This window comes from Vipera berus, assembly GCF_964194415.1.
Source record: "Vipera berus genome assembly, chromosome: 3".
Classification (NCBI taxonomy): Eukaryota; Metazoa; Chordata; class Lepidosauria; order Squamata; family Viperidae; genus Vipera; species Vipera berus.
Window position 1 is genome coordinate 88374198 of NC_138204.1, and position 20785 is coordinate 88394982.

Consider the following 20785-nt stretch of genomic DNA (forward strand, 5'->3'; position numbering starts at 1 on the left):
TATATGATGAAAAAAAGACCCATTCTGAATAAACAGCTGGATTCTACTTCAGAGAACACAGGGCTAAACAGTTCTTCCAGGAACTGACAAAATCAGCTTCCACTAACCCCTATCCCACCGTAAATGCACTCTCCAGGGGGGCTTTGAAATTCCACTTAAAAATACTATTTTGTATCCTGAGCCACTTTAAGTCCTTTCAAGCACTTATACAATAACCCTTCATTCGAACCTAGAGACACCCCCAACTCCAAGTGCTTGTACATTCTCTCCTGTCTAGTGTGTGATTCTGTACAGACACTTCATCCTAGGCTGCTATGTCAATAGTTTCTTTTGGTTGTTATTTTCCCAGTTGATCCAGCAATGGCCCATAAGACTCATGAAGTCCACTCAGGTCCCCTGGCTACCATGTTTTTTTCCCCACCTGCTCTTCTAGCACATCTCCATTCCACTATTAGGCATCTCAGTAGATACCCTTTTTTGCCCAAGCTGAATAAAGCATATTTTCTTTTCTATCCTGTGCCAACTATATTACAATGGCTTCTCCATCCCTTTTTAAATTAAGTGGCAACATACAGTGTATTCAGAAAGTATTCAGACCCCCTTCAGTTTTTATCAATTTTGTTATGCTGCAGACTGATTCTACAGTTATTGAAGTTCATTTTTTTCCTCATTAATGTACACTCAGTATTTACCCCATAATGACAAAGTGAAAGCAAAATTTTAGAAATGTCTGCAAATTTATTAAAAAGAAAAAAAAAACTGTAGACAAGTTAGAATGAATCTACAAAATCTTACTTAGGTATTTGCCTCTATAAACCTGAATTGCCATAAAGTTTGGACACACATTGGAACCTATCCCCTCTGTCGTAATCATTGTAGGATTGAAGCAAGACTTTTTTAACAGTTCAGGAGGAGGGAGAGCAGGGAATCAGGGCCAGCACCGCTCATAATTGAACTAAGCACTAACCTGGCTGTGTTGCCAACCCATACATTTTGGACTGGAATCAGCTTCAAAATAACCAAGACCAATGTCCCAAAAATGCCTTTTCAAAAGGCAAGCGGACTTTGTTTTTCCTTGAAGACATTTTGCTTCTCATCCAAGAAGCTTCTTTAGAACTGAAAAACAAAGTCCAGTTGCCTTTTGAAAAAAAGTACTTTGGGGAACAACCACAACCTTGGATAACTGAGAATCTTCATAGATAAAACTAGGAGCAATGTTGGATATAAGCAACTTAGGCTGCCAGGCATAATTGTCCCATGTGACTTGTCCCACAAACTATGGCTAGGAAACTAGTTTGTTTGGGAGCCTAATTCAGACAGGCTCTAAAAGCTGACGTGAAGTTACTGAAGAGCTGATGAAGAATGTCAAAAACAAGGATACCATATTAAGTCTCACCTCCTGAAATATCCTTTTTCCCCATGCCAGAAGTCAAAGAAGGCAGGGAACTATTTACCCCATCTTGTTTGAAGCAGAGCCCAGCTGTTCATTCAGAACGGGTCTTTCCCCCCCCCCCATCATGTACCACATAAATAGTTAATATCTGCCTTAGTACTGAAATAATTTGTGCTATCGAAGCATGGATAGGATCTAGTCAAAAGTATGCTTCAGTATTTCAGATGATCGGGGAATGGGTATTTTTCTTTTGAGGCAGAAATAGTACTCAACTAAAACATAATCCTGAGTTATTTCAGTATTAAAGGAGATAAAAATAGGGTGCAATGGGAATAAAAGGCTTACTTAAATTAATATTTGCCAATAATTCTCTCAAGGTTTTTGAAAAACCTCCTTCTTAAAACAAGACAGGATCACCATCTGTATTTAACTGGAGAATTTCTGGCTTATCACATTGATCTAAGAGAATGGCAGGAAAGGATGGTATAAAAGCAATCAAAATACCCATCATTTTAATTAACCCAATATCTGTTAGAGACAAAACTGTCCAGTTAAAAGAAATGTAATACAGCAGTCCCCTTGGTCATGTCATTTCCCTATTGTGGCTTCCTGACTTGTATACCAGGTAATCCTGGCTTAATGATCCTATCTGGGAACAGCAGGTCTGCCACTAAATGAAACAGCTGCTAAGTGGGAAATAACACAACCATGCTTGTTCTTTCTGATTAGAAAGAGAAAAGATTACGGTACTTAGTTTCACACTTTCGCCATTTGTTTGCCTCCTAACCATTCCTTCTTTAGGAGGGAAGGCTCCAGTGCCTGGTTGCTGTCTTGTACACAATGAAAGCAATGAAATCCCACCAACTGCCTTGGGGATGGGAGCTGCAGATGTGTTACACAAAGAGCTTAGAGTACAGGTAGTCCTCAACTTATGACCACAATTCAGCCCAAAATTCCTGTTGCTAGGTGAGACAATTGTTAAGTGAGTTTTGCCCCATTTTATAACCCCTCTTGCCACTGTTGTTAAGTGAGTCACTGCAGTTGATAAGGTAGTAACATGGTTGTTAAGTGAATTTGGCTTCCCCATTGATTTTGCTTGTCAGAAGGTCACAGAAGCGGATCACAGGACCCCAGGGACACTGCAATCATCATAAGTATGAAACCAATTGCCAAGTGTTCAAATTTTGATCACGTGACCACAGAGATGCTGCAATGGTCGTAAGTATGAAAAATGGTCATAAGTCCCTTTTTTCAGTGATGTTCTAACTTCGAACAGTTGCTAAATGAACTGGTGTAAATCGAGGACTATCTGTACTCCCTCGAGATTTCTTCCTTTCCAATCTCTCTATTCTGCACGTGTGTGTGTGTGTGTGTGTGTGCATATGTGTGTGAGTCTCTCTCTCTCTGTGTGTGTGTGTGTGTTTGTGTGTGTGTGTGTGTAGCAATGTCTCCTTTGCTTCTTTCCCGCTGCTGATAGGGCAACAGGCGCTGACCATAATGGCAATGCTGTGACTGAGAGACCTTGAAAAGGTTGTAATAGTCAAAAATGGGCTATAAGGTTATTTTTTTCAACAGTCATGACTGAATGGTCACTGAATGAATAAATAAGAACTATCTGTACAGGTTTGACATGAAAATAATATGATGCTCTGACATTCCTCTGAGCACATTCCACAACTTGACATGATTGACACAAGTGAAGGCCTTTCTATAATCAATGAAGCAACAGTGATTTTTTTTGTATTCTTTTAGCTTTCTCAATTATTTAGCATGCATCAGCAATAATGTATTTCGTGATCTTTTCTAAAACCATCTTGAAGATTTAGCATCTATCTTTCCATTTGGGCTCTAATCTGTGTTATACGATCCTAAGAATTATTTTGCTGGAATGGAAAATTAAGGATACATCTAGTCCATGGGTTAACACCAACAGTTCATTCATCAGTCACAGAAAGTTACAACAGCATTGAATGAAAGTACTTATGACCACTCTTCAAAGCATCAACCATTGCAACGCTCCAGTGTGTTGTGAACAAAATTGAGGCAGCTTGGCAACCAGCTCACATTTACAACCAGTTGCCGCAGCCTGAGGTCATATGATCACCCTTCTCCGCCAGCTTCCCAGGAGCAGAGTCAATGGGGAAATCCCAACTGCTGTCACAACACGAGAGCCACCTGTATTGTTTGCACACACTGTTAAGTCTCCATTTTTTGGTATTCGAATGTAGATGGGCCTCTTCCAATATGTTGGACCTGTGGTATCCCCAAATTTGCTGGCATAGCCCGATTAGAACCTTTATTGAATCTTCTTCTGTGGTTTGCCATATTTCTGTGGGTATTCCACCAGTTCCTGTAGCCTTCTGACTTGGCAGAAAGGAAGGAGAAAAAGAGTTGGGTCCTTCCGCTCTGCCTCATCCCTACATTGGTCAGATCACCCTAGGTATCTAATGAAATGAGCCTCACAAAAGGCTCATTTCACAAAATAAGCTGGCACCATTTAATAACATTTATTAGAAAGAAAAGGTGCTACTAAGCTCCTGTTTTTTTTTTGCTATCATAGATAACACATCTATAAAAATGTGTTAGTCTATGATAGCAACCCTTCCCACATATTTAGGGAAGACTGGAAAAGACTTGGCTTATTGTACACCACCTAGAGTCACTTTCTGTGAGATGGATGCGCATGTAAGGTTGATAAATAAATGTTAAGGTAAATGTACAGAGAGATATGCTTAACTATTTCTCATGGGGAAATGTTAGAAGAGGTTTCTATAATTTCATTAAGGTGTATAGTGCTTTATGGATTAATTTCAAGGAAATACCTTGCCCCAGTTAACTTTCTGTCTAAAATTCAGTTTAGGAAAATCAATAAAGAAAATTGACCCAAGAGATTTATTTTAAGTATCAGCACTAAAGTCACAGTCCTTCCACACAGAAATTCATCCCTAGATATTCTTGGGCTTTCTTTATTTTTGAAGTTCATTAAGGAATTTGACGAATGATCCTGATATCTCATTAGAAATCAAAAAATCAGAAAATATTAAACCTATCTTCTGGACATCCTTTATTCAGGAGAACATTAAATCAGAACAGAAAGTTGCTGACTTCACATAGTACTATATGACTAGTCATAGTTAATTTAATCAGCCATAATTTTCTTGGTTTAAAGTATTGTGAAGCCATGATACTGTATGTATGGTTATGGCTTAGTCATTGGTGTGATATATGGAGCCAACCATAATGTGTAAAACTAGCCAAAGTGGTTCATTCCTAGCCACAATGGCTTAGCCACAGTAGCTAAACTCATAGGTTAGGCTTAGCTTTAAGGGCAATAGAGAGGAGTGGAGTGGAGTGGAGTGGAGTGGAGTGGAGTGGAGTGGAGTGGAATGGAATGGAATGGAATGGAATGGAATGGAATGGAATGGAATAGAATAGAATAGAATAGAATAGAATAGAATAGAATAGAATAGAATAGAATAGAATAGAATAGAATAGAATAGAAATAATTCTTATTGGCCAAGTGTGATTGGACACACACGGAATTTATCTCCATTGCATATTTATGTTTATGTTTGTCTTGTGACTGAACTAGAAGCAAAATGTATAACACCAGGCATTGGGGTCAAGATGTTAGTATGGGGGCTCTTTTATGGGTGCATGTAATTAATGGTTTTACTCAGCTTCCATGCAGTCATTTGTGGCTTCTTTTCATTTAATGGAATCCATTGCTTTTATTTTCTTCAGTTTCTTGGATAGATGTGGGGGAGCATATAAATTGGATTAAATAAATGTACAGGTAGTCCTCGACTTACAACCGTTCGTTCAGTGACCATTTGAAGTTACAACGGCACTGGAAAAAGTGACTTACGACCATTTTTCACACTTATGACCATTGCAGCATCCCCCCATGGTCAAGTGATCAAAATTCAGGCAGGGAACTTGTTAAGTCAAGGACTGCCTGTATAACAACTCACTGACATTATTAATAAAGTCTTCTTTTGATACTCTTAATTTTGCTCTTTTTTTGCTGTAGAAAAGACCTGGTAGTTAGCTTTTTTCCATTTTGCCTAAATTGCTATTATGGTAGCTCTTGGAGAAAGGCAAGGCTAGCTTTTCAGACAGGCTTGCTTCAAGCAAGACCTACTATGGAGCAATCTTTACCTACCCAACCTCCTCCACTGATGCATGACCAACACAACCATCAATGATGATGTAATGACCTCCCAAATACAAACACTCCTTTTATTATTGTTAAACAGTCCCGCTATTCACTGCTTAGGTGGTCAGCCTGTTCCAGCCTTTGACCTTTCACCACAGGCCCCTTTTATTCAATTCATGCTGATACTCTGAATGTCTTTGCCCTCTGTCCAGACTTGGGCATTTAAGTTATTGTAATGTGTGCAAGGGTTTTCCTCGCATCTTGAGACCCAGCAGGCCTACAGATGTATTACTGCTGCCTTCCTTAACCATGGTGCTGCTGACTACGCTAGGAACTCTGGGAGTTGAGATCCCCAATCTGAAAAATCTTGGTTGAGGAAAGTAGAAAGATATTCTTTTAAATATAGCTCTGGATTGTTATGAATAACAATTAGTCATTCATATCTGTACCTAGCTCCAATTAACTATTAATAAAACATAGTAAAGCAGAAATCAAATGTATTTAATTAAAGCTTGTAGAACAGATTCGATGGTACAGCAAATTTCATAGAAAGCAAATGAACTATGCAAAGTCTGTTACAAAAGAACTCAACAATAACAGAAATGTTTACTGGAATAAAGGTTAGTTTTCCCCATCTCTTCTTTGCTAATAAATTAGACATTCTTCTGGGGAGTCAAATTGTTGTGCAAAAGCAGAGTGAAGAGATTCCTTTCATATTCTTGCTGCGCTCCACATAAATCCTTGTTCACGACAAGCAGCAGATTCATGAGATCAGTAACTTAAAAAAATATATATACAATTAACCAGTGCTTTTTTTGTAAAAGAAAAAGGTGCCCGAACTCACACATGTCATACAACCCGCCTTGCCTACCCTACAAGGTTCCATTCAAAAAAGGTGCCAGAACTCCGTTCTGAGCGTTCTATGACAAAAAAGCCCTGCAATTAACATTGAAAGCTTCAGTTTAGCAGAAAATCTGGTCATTGTTCAGCTTTAAAAGGTAAAGGTAAAGGTTCCCCCGCACATGCATGCTAGTCGTTTCCGACTCTAGGGGCCGGTGCTCATCTCCGTTTCAAAGCCGAAGAGCCAGCGCTTGTCCGAGGACGTCTCCGTGGTCATGTGGCCGGCATGACTAGCTTTAGGGAGGGGCAAATCTGGAGAAGACCTCCTCAGATGGTTGGGCAAACTTTCATGCATTATAATTAGATATTACCTACTGCAACAGCTGGTACATCCCTAACACCACTGCCTAACTCCAGGTTCAAGAGGAATATATTTATTTATTTTTATTTATTTTATTACATTTATATACCGCCCTTTCCCTGAGGACTCAGGGCAGTTTACAGGGAATTAAAAACCAGCAATACAAAAGTTAAAACCAATTTAAAAAAGATTAAACTAACCCTGTGCAATTAAAACCCCGATTAAAATAAATTACTCCTCAGCCTGGGCCCGAGAGCTCGAAGAGCCAGGTCTTCAGGCCCCGGCGGAATGAACGGAGGTCGGGGGCAGTCCTCAGCTCCACTGGCAGCTGGTTCCAGAGGGCAGGCGCCCCCACTGAGAAGGCCCTATCCCTGGGTGTCACCCGCCGGCAATCTCTTACCGGTGGGACCCTGAGCAGACCCTCCCTGTGGGAGCGCACTGGACGAAGGGCATTTGATGCCGGCAGCAGGTGTTCCCTCAAATACCCCGGACCCAGGCCATGTAGGGCTTTATAGGTAATAACCAGCACCTTGAATTTCACCCAGAGGGCAACCGGAAGCCAATGCAGCTCACGGAGTAGAGGTGTTACATGGGAGTATCGGGAGACCCCCATTACAACTCGCGCGGCCGCATTCTGCACCAGTTGAAGCCTCCGAGTGGTCCTCAAGGGCAGCCCCATGTAGAGAGCGTTACAGTAGTCTAAACGGGAGGTCACGAGTGCATGAGTAACTGTGCGTAGGGCATCTCGGTCCAGATAGGGACGCAACTGGCGCACCAGGCGAACCTGTGCAAAAGCCCCCCTGGTCACGGCTCCTATGTGGTCTTCAAAATTGAGTCGTGAATCCAGGAGGACGCCCAAGTTGCGAGCCCTATCAACGGGGGGTAACACCTCACCCCCCATCGTTAGAGGTGGAATAGTCTGGTTAGCCCGAGATGCCGATATGCACAGCCACTCAGTCTTGGCGGGATTGAGACGAAGCCTGTTTCTCCCCATCCAGACCTGGACCGCCTCCAGGCACCGGGACATCACGGCGAGGGCATCACTGGGTTGGTTCGGGGTGGAAAGAAAAAGTTGGGTATCATCAGCGTACTGATGATACCCCACCCCGAAACCACAAATGATCTCGCCCAGCGGCTTCATATAGATGTTGAACAGGAGAGGCGAGAGAACCGACCCCTGAGGGACTCCACAAATGAGAGGCCTCGGGGCGGATCTCTGCCCTCCCGTCAACACCGACTGCGAGCGGTCCAGGAGGTAGGAGGAGAACCACTGTAAAACGGTGCCTCCCACTCCCAACCCCCTGAGACGCCGCAGCAGGATACCATGGTCGATGGTATCGAAAGCCGCTGAGAGATCTAATAGGACCAGGACAGAGGAGCAACCCCTGTCCCTAGCCCTCCAGAGATCATTCACCAGGGCGACCAATGCCGTCTCCTTGCTGTGTCCGGGTCTGAAACCCGATTGGTACGGGTCCAGATAATCAGTTTCCTCCAGGAACAGAGGAAGCTGATGCGCCACCACACTCTCAACAACCTTCGCCAAAAAGCGAAGGTTGGAGACTGGACGATAGTTATTTAAAACAGCCGGGTCCAAAGCAGGCTTCTTGAGGAGGGGTCTCACCACCGCCTCCTTCAAGGCGGCAGGGAAGACACCCTCCTTCAAAGAAGCAGTTATTACTGCATGGAACCAGCCTCGTGTCCCCTCCCGGGCCGCATAAGCTAGCCAGGAGGGGCACGGATCCAACAAACAGGTGGTGGTGCTCAGTCTCCCCATGATCCTGTCCACATCATCAGGGGAAACAGGGTCGAACTCAGTCCAGATAACGTGCTCAAGACCGCCCGATTCCTCCACATCAAACTCTGCCCAGTCAGAGTCCAGACCGGTCCGGATCTGAGCGATTTTGTCCCTCAGGTTGCAGCCTCCGATGTGTAATCAAAATATAATATTTTTGAGGAATGTGGTGAAGGGAGAGGTATGTAAAGCTCACATAATGTAGAGATTTTTTTTAATGTAAGTAGATTTACATTTTTGCATTAGCTTGACAGACAATAACCTGAGATAGTGTGTCTCTTTTTCTATGAAGTCTGCCTACACACTGATGATTTAATTTTCATGGCAAAATAAAACACTTTCAGATAATTTCTTGGGATATCTTTATAGCCAGGGTCACCTATCCTTCCAAATAATTAAAATTTGCACATAACTGTATTCAAATAGTCTTTGTTGTTTTGGTAGCTGTGCTATGGAGGCTGTGGTGGAATAAGAGGGTAAAGGTGGGGATCCTGTGGCCCTCCAGATGTTGCAAATCTAAATCCCTCAAAATACTAGCCAGCATGGTTGATGGTGAGAGAGTTGAGATATGCTGCTCAACAATATCTGGAGGGTCTCATTTTACTCATTCCTGATCTATAGAATATTTCTATATCCTGAGCGTTGCCTGGGGGAAAAAATGGAACAGTTGAAGACATTTGCAACCTGTTTGGAAGCATCCAGTTTCAGGTCCTTTCTCCAATCTGAGGGCATGATTTCCAGAGAACACCATTTTGATTGCACTCAACTCTGTCCTGAGTGAAATACCTTTGTCTGTCAGCATAGTTTTTAAAATGGCCTTTTCCTCCTTAAGCCAATGCTAAGTAGGCCCCAAGGGACATGGTGGCTCAGTGGGTTAGGACGCTGAGCTTGTCGATCAGATGGTCTGCAGTTTGGCGGGTCGAATCCAGATTGCCACTTAACAGAGTGAGCACCTGTTACTCTTCCCAGCTTCTGCCAACCTAGCAGTTCGAAAGCATGTAAAAATACAAGTAGAAAAATAGGGACCACTACGGTGGGAAGGTAACAGCGTTACGTGTGCCTTTGGCATCTAGTCATGCCGGCCACATAACCACGGAGACGTCCTCGGACAAGCGCTGGCTCTTCAGCTTTGAAACGAAGATGAGCACCGGCCCCTAGAGTTGGAAACAACTAGCACGCATGTGTGGGGGAACCTTCAACTTTACCTAAGTAGGCCCCAGACTTAAGGCCCTTTCTTCTTCTGGGATTTAACACATCTTCTCAGTAACTGTACCCACCTTGCAGAACAGCATACCCCCTTGATATCTGTGTGCACCAACCCTCCTTGTTAAATCCTGCTCCCACAACCCTGCTCTTTACCCATGACTTGTCAGCAGTTACTTCTGAACACAAATTTAGTATTCTTCTGAATGGGGTACATGTTGAAGCAGAATTTTATTTTAATAAAAGCTTCAGATTTTGTAAATGTCTTTAAGAAAGCCTATGATGTTGAACAGTGGTGATAGCAATAGCATTTAGACCTATATATTACTTCACAAAGGGACGTAGTGGCTCAGTGGGTTAGGATGCTGAGCTTGTCGATCAGAAGGTCAGCAGTTTGGCAGGTCGAATCCCGAGTGCCGCGTAGCAGAGTGAGCGCCTGTTACTCATCCCAGCTTCTGCCAACCTAGCAGTTCGAAAGCACATAAAAATGCAAGTAGAAAAATAGGGACCACTACGGTGGGAAGGTAACAGCGTTCTGTGCGCCTTTGGCGTCTAGTCATGCCGGCCATGACCACGGAGACGTCCTCGGACAAGCGCTGGCTCTTCAGCTTTGAAACGGAGATGAGCACCGGCCCCTAGAGTCGGAAACGACTAGCACGCATGTGCGGGGGAACCTTTACCTTTTTATTACTTCACAGTGCTTTTACAGCCTTCTCTAAGTGGTTTGCACAGTCAGCACATTGCCCCCAACCATCTGGGTCCTCATTTTACCAACTTCAGAAGGATGGAAGTCTGAGTCAACCTTGAGCTGGTGAGAATCAAACTGCTGGCAGCTGGCAGAATTAGCCTGCAATACTGCATTCTAACCACTGGCAGAACCAAGCTCTTTTTCCTGGTTTAAATCAACCTTCCGTACAGCACAAGACTTGTACTCTTTGAAGAGTCCTAATCCTGATTTTTAAATAGATGTCTCAATCTTAGTGCTAAACCTGTGTGTAAAAATCAAAAGTAGCATTCTTTCAAAAAAGCATTATATTTGTGTTTATAATGAATCCTTGGAAAACAATCTGACAGGTGCTTTGGAAAGAGCTGATCAAACTTTGCAAAGGGAGACTTCTTTATGGAAAGCCAGATAGATGTCCCATCTTGATGCCATGGAAGGAGAAGCAGCATGCTCAGAAAAGTTTATAGTGATAAATAGGAAGCGGTGTGTGTGTGTGTGTCTGTGTGTGTGTAAATCCCAATCTCTGACCAAGTCAGCAACCACATGGTCAGTGAACCATGTCAGATTGCACCCAAGGCCAACAGTGTGACAGGAAAAGAAAAGAAAAACGACTCAGGATGACTTTAAGCTGCCTCAGATACCAGCAGGGGATTAGATTAGTCAAAGCCAATGTTATGAGGCCAAGGAAGACAAAATGTTACTAAGGGAGGTTTGTTCTCCAGTTAAGGGAGAATTGAAGGATGAACACGTGGAGCTCGAATGCCTTATTAATTCGACATTTCTGACCTGCCACAGAGGCCAGCCATGCACTAAAACGCAGGATTACAATTCTAGAAAGATGGTCGGGCTCTTCTGCACAGCTGACCCGTGTATTTCTGGATTTTGGGGAGCCGTGGGGAGATTGCACGAGCTAGCTGGTCTGCAGGGCTGCTGGAAGACGTGGCTCGACATTTTTCAAATAATAAGTGACTCTCCACGATATTTTAATTTCCAAACGAGGGAAGTAGGGGGAGGGGGAGGCGGGAAAGAGATGAAGACCTTGAGCAACCCTTAACATTAACATTTTTTTTAAAAAAAGTTCATGCACCACGAAACAATCAGGGTGGTTTTGAATCAGCTGCGGCACCGAAGCCTGCTCTCGCCGCCTAGGGGCGTTTGCCTTCTGACGAGGAATTGAACAACACTCCCCGACCCGCTGCGTTTTCGCTTCTTCACGTTGGCGGGCCGAAGCGTGCTGACGAGGATCCTGACAATTGCGCGAACCCAGGAACGGAAACGCCGCCGCCGCCACTCACACGCTCCGAGATCCGACAAGCGCTCGCCTCGAGCTCTCGCCTCGCCGAAAAAAAACCAAAAAAAAAAAACCAAGGCGTCTGACGTCCCCGCCCGTACCTGCTCGCCTCTTTTTGCAGAAGCCACGCCCGGGGCAAGGAAGGTGCCCAATGGGAGACGGCGTTTTGAGAGGGACGGGGCGGGACTCTAAGCGAAATTGGGGAGGGTGGGTGGCGGCGGCGGCAGCGGCGTTAGCCAGTCCGGCAGGGCGTCGCGTGAAGGGAGGGAGGGAGAGAGGGAAGGCTGAGTTCAATGGACGGAGGGAGGATGCAGCGGCTCCCGACGCTGCTTCCCTTGTCCGCGGTTCCGAAGGCGCCCCGAGCCCGCTCCTCTCGCCGGCTATAGCCTCCGTCTCCCCGCCACGCCACGCCTCGCCTCGCCTCGCCTCAGCCGGTCTGTCGGGTAAGCAGAAACCCCAGTGGGAGCGTGGCTGAGGTTGGGTCGGGCGAGTTCGCGAACGCCTGACTGTCAAACGCGCCCCCCTCCTCCTCCCCCTCCCCCCTCCGCGGCTCTTTTCAGCGGCGCGCGGCTTCTCGGGCTCCCGAGTCGGGCGTCCGTCGCTTCTCGGATCGGGCGGGCGGGGGATCCGCTCTTGGAGAATCCTCCGTCTCTGGATTTCGGGGTTGTTTTTTTTTTTTTTTAACAATCCTCCCCCCCCCACACACACACACACAACGCCTTTTCCCGTGTTGAGGAAAGGGGGCGTATTCCCAGTTCCCTCTTTTCCGCTCCCCTCCCCTCTTGCCTGTTAAAACTACCTGATAACTTTCTTGCTCTTTCCCCTCCCCTCCTCTCCCCTCCCCCTGCCTGGCTTGTAGCCCCAGCGTCCCCTTTCGGTGGTATTTTAAATCCCTGAGCTTGAACCGCAGTGGGAGGAGAGGAAACGTGCCATTTGGCAGCTGACTTGCACTTGCACAGGCCGGGGAAGGGAGCCCTGGCTAGACGGCCCGCGGCGCCTGGGAAAAGGAAGAAAAAAAAAAAAGAAAGGGTGGGGGTGGGAGAGAATTGCGGAGAGCGTGTGTGTGTGTGTGTGTGTGTGTGTGTGTGTGTGTGCGCGCCCGTCCGTCCGCCCCGCGAGGAATGCCAGCTATTTCTTTGAAGGGGCGGGTGTAGCCAGGCGCCTCCTCCCTCGCTCGAACCGGGAGGTTTACTCCTCGTCCCTGCGTGTTATTTGTCAACACTTCTTTGGCCAGGTACTTTTAACTTGCCTGCCTCTCTTGCCCTTGGTAGTAATAATAATAATAATAATAATAATAATAATAATAATAATAATAATAATAATAATAATAATAATAATAATAGTAATAATAGTAATAATAGTAATAATAATAGTAATAATAATAGTAATAATAATAATAGTAATAATAATAATAATAATAATAATAATAATAATAATAATAATAATAATAATAATAATAATAATAATAATAATAATTTAAAAAAACAACAACCCCGGTGTCCGATTCTCCCCTCCTTGTCCCTTGTACGGAGCGGGCTGGTTGGTTTTTTTTTTTTTTTAGAAACCGCGTTTCCTTCGGCGATCTGCCGCAACTTCTGCTTTTCTCCAAAGTTACTGCGATTACGGGAATCGGGAAGTTAGCTTGTCGGGTTAAGATCTGTATGGCGAAGAGTCGTCCCATTGGGAGGACGCGAATTCGAAGCGAACGTACAGGATGGTGGGGGTCCTGTTAATTTGAGAAGACCTTATGTTGCTTTGGGAGGAATGGAGGCTTTCTTTCCCCCCCTCCCCCGAGGCAGTAGTTGCGTTTCCGGATGATGAAATATAAGTGGGATTCTCCCCCCCCCCCCATATACAGTACAGATTAGTGCCTAGGGCTAGGGGTAGGCAACCTCGGCTCTTTTATGACTCATGGACTTCAACTCCCAGAATTCCTGAGCCAGCTTGGCTGGCTCAGGAATTCTGGGAGGTGAAGTCCATGAGTCATAAAAGAGCCGAGGTTGCCTACCCCTGGCCTAGGGCCTTAAAAAGCTAAGGGAAGGGTTTATATTGTAAAAATAAAATTGTACTTTACTGTAGTTACTGTCCTTGCTTGGATAATTATGGAAAAGTTATCTAATATTATTAATGTGTAATGTAGGTATCAGCTGGACAGGAGATTCCAAGGCATGGCTTTTTTTGTGTGTGTATCTTGAAAGTTGTCTTTTATGATGTGAGTTGAGAGCACGTTCCAATTAAAGAGTGTGAGAGGAAGCATTTTAAATATTTTAACGTGAGCAGGATTCTAAATATGACCTGCGTATTTAGGATACAAAGCCACAGGAGCTGTCTGTGTGTAGCAAGTTTTGCTTGTCTCGCTAGTAGTCATTATGTTTTAAAAGAGGGAAATAGTTAAGTGGAAGGATAAGATTGCAGAATATTATTCTGGCTAGGAAGTTAAGAAATTTGCAGAGTTTTTGCACAATATAGTTTAAAGAAAGTTTCTCTCTACCATCATCTTTCTGTAAAGTTCAGTGCATCAGGATATGATGTTGACATGGCATTTTTTCATATATTAAGGTATATGCATATGATTAAGATTAAGTGCAAAAGACTTGACATTAAAAGGTTCTGGGGAATTTTTCTTTTTTTCAGATAATGCAAATACACATATTCAAGTATTAGCTGGAAAGTACTTGAAATTTCTATTTAAGCCTCTTTTTCTATATTATATATCACCTAAATATTTTAACTGAATTGTAATTTAAAATACTGCCTTCTTAAAATTGAGAGAGTGGCATATTGCATCATTATACTTACATTTAATATATTACTTTTTATAACCCAAACTGAATGCCTTCAAGTAAAATAAAATTTGTAAATAGTAAAAACAAAAAAATATTATTATAATGTGTCTTAAATTCTATTTATACACTTGAAGGTGTTCATAGGAGTGAATTGACTTGAATCACATTGGGAATGGGAGAAATCATGGTTTAAATATAACTTTCTCTTTCATGAAATCTACAATGTTGGGTTTTTGCAGGTGCTTCAAGTTACCACTTGACTGAGAATTTCTTAAACTTTGAGATATATTTTTTAAAATTGTAATTTTAGAAATATTTAAGCGTAGAGGTGAAAGCAAGTTTTAAATGACTTTATAAGAGTGTAGGTTGGATACCAACAATTTTGTCAAAATTTTAAATGGCACTGCTCCATTGTCTTAAACTGAAAAATATTTTAATATGAAAAGTTTACCAATAATCTAGCCTTTAATGTTCAAAATTGTTTTATTTGTATTTTGATTTTTCTAGCTGACGCAAGTTTCTTTCTGTTTTTTTTTTCTTCTCAGGTCTCTGTTGCTTGGCAGATGGACCCTAAGTACCACTGAATGTTAGCTCTGGAGATTTCAAAAGCTCTGCAGTGGCTGGGATGTTGCGCCAGAACGGTGGCAGCAACAAGCGTGGTTTAGGATTAACTAAACTGTCTACCTCCAATTTCTTCCCCATCTCTAATACAGGAACCTGGGGGATGGGGCGCAATACCAAAAGTAGTTCTCTGAGCAGCATTAGCTCAAACTCTGATGGCTATGGCAGCATTATTGTGGACCCAGAATATATCATGCAGCTGGTGAACGATGTCAGAAAATTTGCGGATGTTCTACTTGGTTTGAAAGAAGCCATTCTTTCAGAAGGTGTGTCAGATGCTTCTTGATAACTTTCTCATTTGATATGTGTACTTGTAGCGAATTATTTAGTAAAATATGACTCTAGGAATGTTAAGGTGGAACAGTGGTAAACTTCTCTTGGGTATGTTTTGTCATTTGCAGGAAATTGTGGCTTTTACTTTGCTGACTTCCTGTGTGAAACATTGCATAGGAACTGAAAGTCAGCAATGAAGGTTTTGATTTAAATGGATTTCTCATTGCTTCTTTAGCTTAGTAATACTTTCATGTATGAATGGCTTTCCCTTGTTATCAGAGTTTTGACAGTTTACTTGAACTTTCTTTCTTAAAATGAACTACCTTTTCAAATCAAAAATTGGGTGAGACATTTTTGCCACTTACTGCCAGCATATGGAAACAGCAAATGGCTTTCAGTTGTGTCTTCTTCTTAGGGGGAAGTAGCTTATTATTTTGCTAAGCAGAAAGGAAGGATTTCACATAACGCTAAGCTGTACTTTAGTAGTATTTACAGACTGTACTGTTAGGAAGATATCTTTTTTTAAAATTTTGAACAATATAAAATATTTATCACCAGTTATTTCTGTTCCACTTAGTCTTATGTAAGCTGTAATAATTTAGGTGTTAATGCATCTGTGGGATCTGAGATAAAACAGTAGTTTTCCTATCAAATGAGTGTAAGAAAGGTGGTTAGTTAAATTCAATCTTTATATGAAAAGATCAAAACAAGCTATTTAGGAATAAATCTGTCTCTCTTGCAATAGGTAAGGCTTCCAGATTGAAATACCTTATATTCTTTGCACAGTAGTTAATGAATCTTTTAAACTGAGCTGTAAGTATTTACTAAGAATATAACCACTTTGTGCAGCATGACCTAATAGGGTGGTTGTGGGAAAAATAGAGGCAAGATAATTAGGTCTGTTTGCTGCCTTGTGTTATATATAACAAGGTCAGATAAAAATATAATAGACCGTCTGTAGTTTTGAAAGAAAGAACTGTCAGTGACCTGTAGATTTCTTTTGAGCTCTTACAATTAAATCAACTATTGATACAATTGTCAATGGACCAATAGAAATACAGTCTCAAAATACAGATTAAGTTATAACCAGTAGCTTTTAAACCTCAGTGGATGAGTTCAAAGTAAAATCCACATTATGGCTTCAAATGACATGTGATTCGTATCACAGCATTTGATATAAATTCCATATTATAGTTCTTGCCTATTACACTGGATAAAGATTGATTACTTTTAAGTTAACATTTTAATTTGTACACCTTAAGCAACTTGATGACACTGCTTAAAATATTGCAGAGATTGTATATTAGTGAAACAATGGCCTCACTGAATACAGAATAATTACTATCAAAAGTTCTAATAAATTTTAACTATGCCTTATTTCTGTTTGGGCTTGTAACTGATAAGACACCTTGCAATTTGGGAAGCTGTTGTTTTTCAGAGTAAAAGTCTTCATGCTGAGGTGAGAATCATAAGTATGGATTTTCCCTAGAGAAAATTAAGAGCCTTTGGGGCAGGGGCCTTCAAACTTGGCCCTTTATAACCTGTAGACTTCAACTCCCAGAATTCCTCAGCCAAGCACGCTGGCTGAGGAATTCTGGGAGTTGAAGTCCACAAGTCACAAAAGGGCCAAGTTTGAAGACCATTTCTTTGGGCAAATCTGAATATTGCATAAATATTATGCAATATTTATGCTTATGTATTACTTTCCACGAAAGTTTGGATTTTGAGTAGTTTGATTATGATCTTATATACTCAGATCAATACAAATCTCTCCAAAAGATATATTACTATAAAAGGAATTATCTTCTGGGTCTACTAATGGTAAAAAGTCAATAATATAATGATACATAAAATAATTTGAAGTATATAAAAGGGCATTTTGTGCTAAAACTGATATAGTAAGATGAGATTCAGTTGCAATTAGCTATTTCTCCTTCATATTATGTAACTGCAAAAATAATTCAAATGATTCAGTTTGAATACTATTGAAAAATGACTATTGGAAATCTTGATATTTTGGTAGGCTTATTTCAGATAAACTACAATAAATATTAAGCATAATTTGGTGAGATGGATGCTATGAGACGTTATTAAGCAAAAATAGAAGCAAATGTTTCTGAGAATATAATGTTGAATAAGAAAATGGGAGTGTGCAAAGATAAGGAAAAGTGCCATCAAATTATTTTATAATTTAAAGATTTCTCCAGTTGGATCCCTCTGAATGTTTTAGACTACAGTACCATTGTTGTAGCCACCATGACAAATTTACTATAGTTGTAATAACAGTCTCTTTAACCTTATTCTGTAATGCCATTTTTTAAAATTAAAATGCAAAAATATTCCCTAAAAAGCTATGCTAAATATTCCCTAAAAAGCTATGAACTGAGAATTGCATTGTAAAATCCACTATTAATGAAAGTGTAGGAAAAACTACTTCGGTTGATTTACCTATTTTGTGCTTACATTCAAATATATATATGATGATACTAACATTTTATGTCTATTGTTTTGGTAACATCGTTTTGTTTGATGATGGCTGCCTTAAAAGTATAAAGACATTTAATGGAGCATTGAGTGCTTTTTAAATCACTAACCAACATGATAATATATTGAAATTAGAATTTACTATATAATGGAAAGGATTGCTTTTATAAAGCAAATAAAAAATGGTCAATTTGTGAAAGTGCTTTTTGGTGGGTTCATGAATAGTAGTATTTTTTCAGGCTCGAGAAAGTAATTTGGAATTTGGCTTTCCAGTTTTTTCTCAGGGAGCTCAAATAAGTTCTACAATTTGATGGTTTTATAAGGTATATTTAACATGGAATATAGTGACTTTATTTATCTGGGGCCACTTAGAAAAATTCATAAGTAAACTAAGAATTCAACATTGCTTTCATTTGTCCCAGTGGATACTTTGGGTGGTGCATATCAGGTTCGCATCCCACCAGGCTCAAGGTTGACTCAGCCTTCCATCCTTCCGAGGTAGGTAAAATGAGGACCCAGATTGTTGGGGGCAATTAAGCTGACTTTGTAATAATGCTGCTTGGGTGTGTGTGTGAAAGCCCTAATAAGCAGGCATATACATAGAATGAAGGCTACTGCTAAGCTTGTAAGCCGCCCTGAGTCTTCGGAGAAGGGCGGGATATAAATGGAATTTAAAAAAAATATATATCAGTGGTGCTGCATGTTAGGATCTTGATTGAGTTGATCAAATTTGATGCAGGTAGAAAAACAATGTTACAATGCCTTTAACTATTCAGTTTTAAATTAAAAAGCATCATTTTAATGTCACAAAATAAAATATTAGTATGCTTTTAATTTTAATACATGAAGCAAGTTAAAAATCTTAATCTTATACTGTATAAGCCGTTCAGATTGCCTCAAAGTATGAGATGAGTGACATATAAATTTTATAAATAATAAGTGATTTCTTGCCTATTACTGAACATACACAAATTAATCCAATGAATGTTTAGGATAACTAGCATATTTCTCCCAGTATTGTGTTTGTGTTTCGCTATATTAACCTCCTCTGCTAAAAAAGAAAAATATAAATGATATTTGATTTTTAATTTGGTTCAATATTACCATAATCAATTTTCATGGCACTAATGGATTTTGTTGGAGATGAGAATAGTTTAGGCTGGTGATAGCTGTGAGTAGGATTACTTTTCCCTACAATTCACTTACTCATGGAGAAGGGAAAAACATTCATCCCTCCATTAATCTGTTCTACAGATTGGAGGCTAAAGTACCGTAATCTGACATCTCTTGGAGAGATTATCACTATATGCTACCTTCTTCAGGAAACAAGCAGCCTTCTCAGCCTGCTGAATGGTAGACATACAGTAAATGTAACATTTGATGGCAGTTGCTGAGATGGCATCTTGAGTTCCACTCTATAGCCTGCAGTTTGCCCACCTGTATTGTAAGTAAAAAGTTTTCCAGCTTTTGGGGGCTACTAAGTACATTATTGTGAAATAAGCGATATGTGCATTTTCCCAAAATGCATTAAAATAACAAAAGGTACATACATACACAGCACATGCAGAAAATCTTTGCATACAATAATATCTCAACTATTGCTTTACAGCATGCCAAGTTTAAAGTCAAGTGAAGCAGGACATTAATTGGATGCCAAGAGGCAGGGCTTTTTTGTCATAGAACCCTCAGAATGGAGTTCCGGCACCTTTTTGGGATGGAACCTTGTAGGGCAGGCAAGGCGGGTTGTATGACATGTCTGAGTTCCAGCACCTTTTTCTTTTACAAAAAAAGCACTGGGCTTACCTATTAGCAATAATCTAAATGTGAATCCAGGGCCTTTTCTACAGTTGATCTTGACTGTCAGGAAATCTAAGACTAAGAAAACCTCAGTATATTAGCTTTTCTGTGTGTGTAATTCTGATTAGCGAGAATAAACAGCAAAGGAGTACTGATTCAAAATGGAATCAGTCTATATCTTGCAGTGGGATTCTGGTACTATAGTTTGAATCTCGTGATCATAAAATGTTGTCTCCTAACCCCAGCAAATTGTTTTGATTTTTGTGTGGGGTCTTATCTGTGCTATTACATTATTGCACAATTACATAAATCATTTTGTATAATCCATGTTCAGATATTTAAAAAACTATTACATAGTCTTATCACAAAATTGTAAAAAAAAACACCCTAATGTACAGTATTCCAGTGGGTCAGTAAATGTATATGAAAACAAAATCCTGTAAATTAAATGTAGTGTGTTTAATTTAGATAATAATCTGTACTTCTTTATGAAGTCTCCCAACTGATTTAAAATTATGACCACATCCCCTCCCCACCACATATTTTGCATTCCTTCAGAACAAATGTTCACTTGTTGCTATAGTGTCAAAGATCAACAGTTGGTTAGGGGTATGTTTCTTGAGCAAGTGAATAGAGCAGGGGTAGGCAACCTCGGCTTTTTTATTTTTATTTATTTTTTTATTTTTTTATTTTTATTCCATTTATATCCCGCCCTTCTCCGAAGACTCAGGGCGGCTTACAAGCTTAGCAGTAGCCTTCATTCTATGTATATGCCTGCTTATTAGGGCTTTCACACACCCCCAAGCGGCATTATTACAAAGTCAGCTTAATTGCCCCCAACAATCTGGGTCCTCATTTTACCTACCTCGGAAGGATGGAAGGCTGAGCCTGGTGGGATGCGAACCTGCACTAATTGCAGGCAGCTGGTGTTACTTAAGGAGGCATTAGCCCACTAATGCTGGCTCAGGAATTCTGGGAGTTGAAGTCCATGAGTCATAAAAGAGCCGAGGTTGCCTACCCCTGGTATAGAGACACTCAAATCAACTTCTGTGAAGGAACTT

General features: G+C 41.1%; 1 protein-coding gene across 4 annotated transcripts in view; it reads left to right on the top strand.

Annotated features, from left to right (window-relative positions):
* The first annotated feature begins 11890 nt into the window (after window positions 1-11890).
* The window catches only part of ARHGAP29 (Rho GTPase activating protein 29), a 55098-nt gene continuing 46203 nt past the window's right edge, over window positions 11891-20785 (top strand). For 3 of the 4 annotated variants that reach the window (XM_081326122.1, XM_081326124.1, XM_081326125.1), the window contains exons 1-2: window positions 11892-12206; window positions 15095-15436. In XM_081326122.1, coding sequence (XP_081182248.1) covers window positions 15175-15436 — 262 coding nt within the window. In that variant the 5' untranslated portion in view covers window positions 11892-12206; window positions 15095-15174. Of the gene's footprint in view, window positions 12207-15094; window positions 15437-20785 lie in introns of all 4 variants that reach the window. The other variant, XM_081326123.1, reaches the window with a different exon arrangement.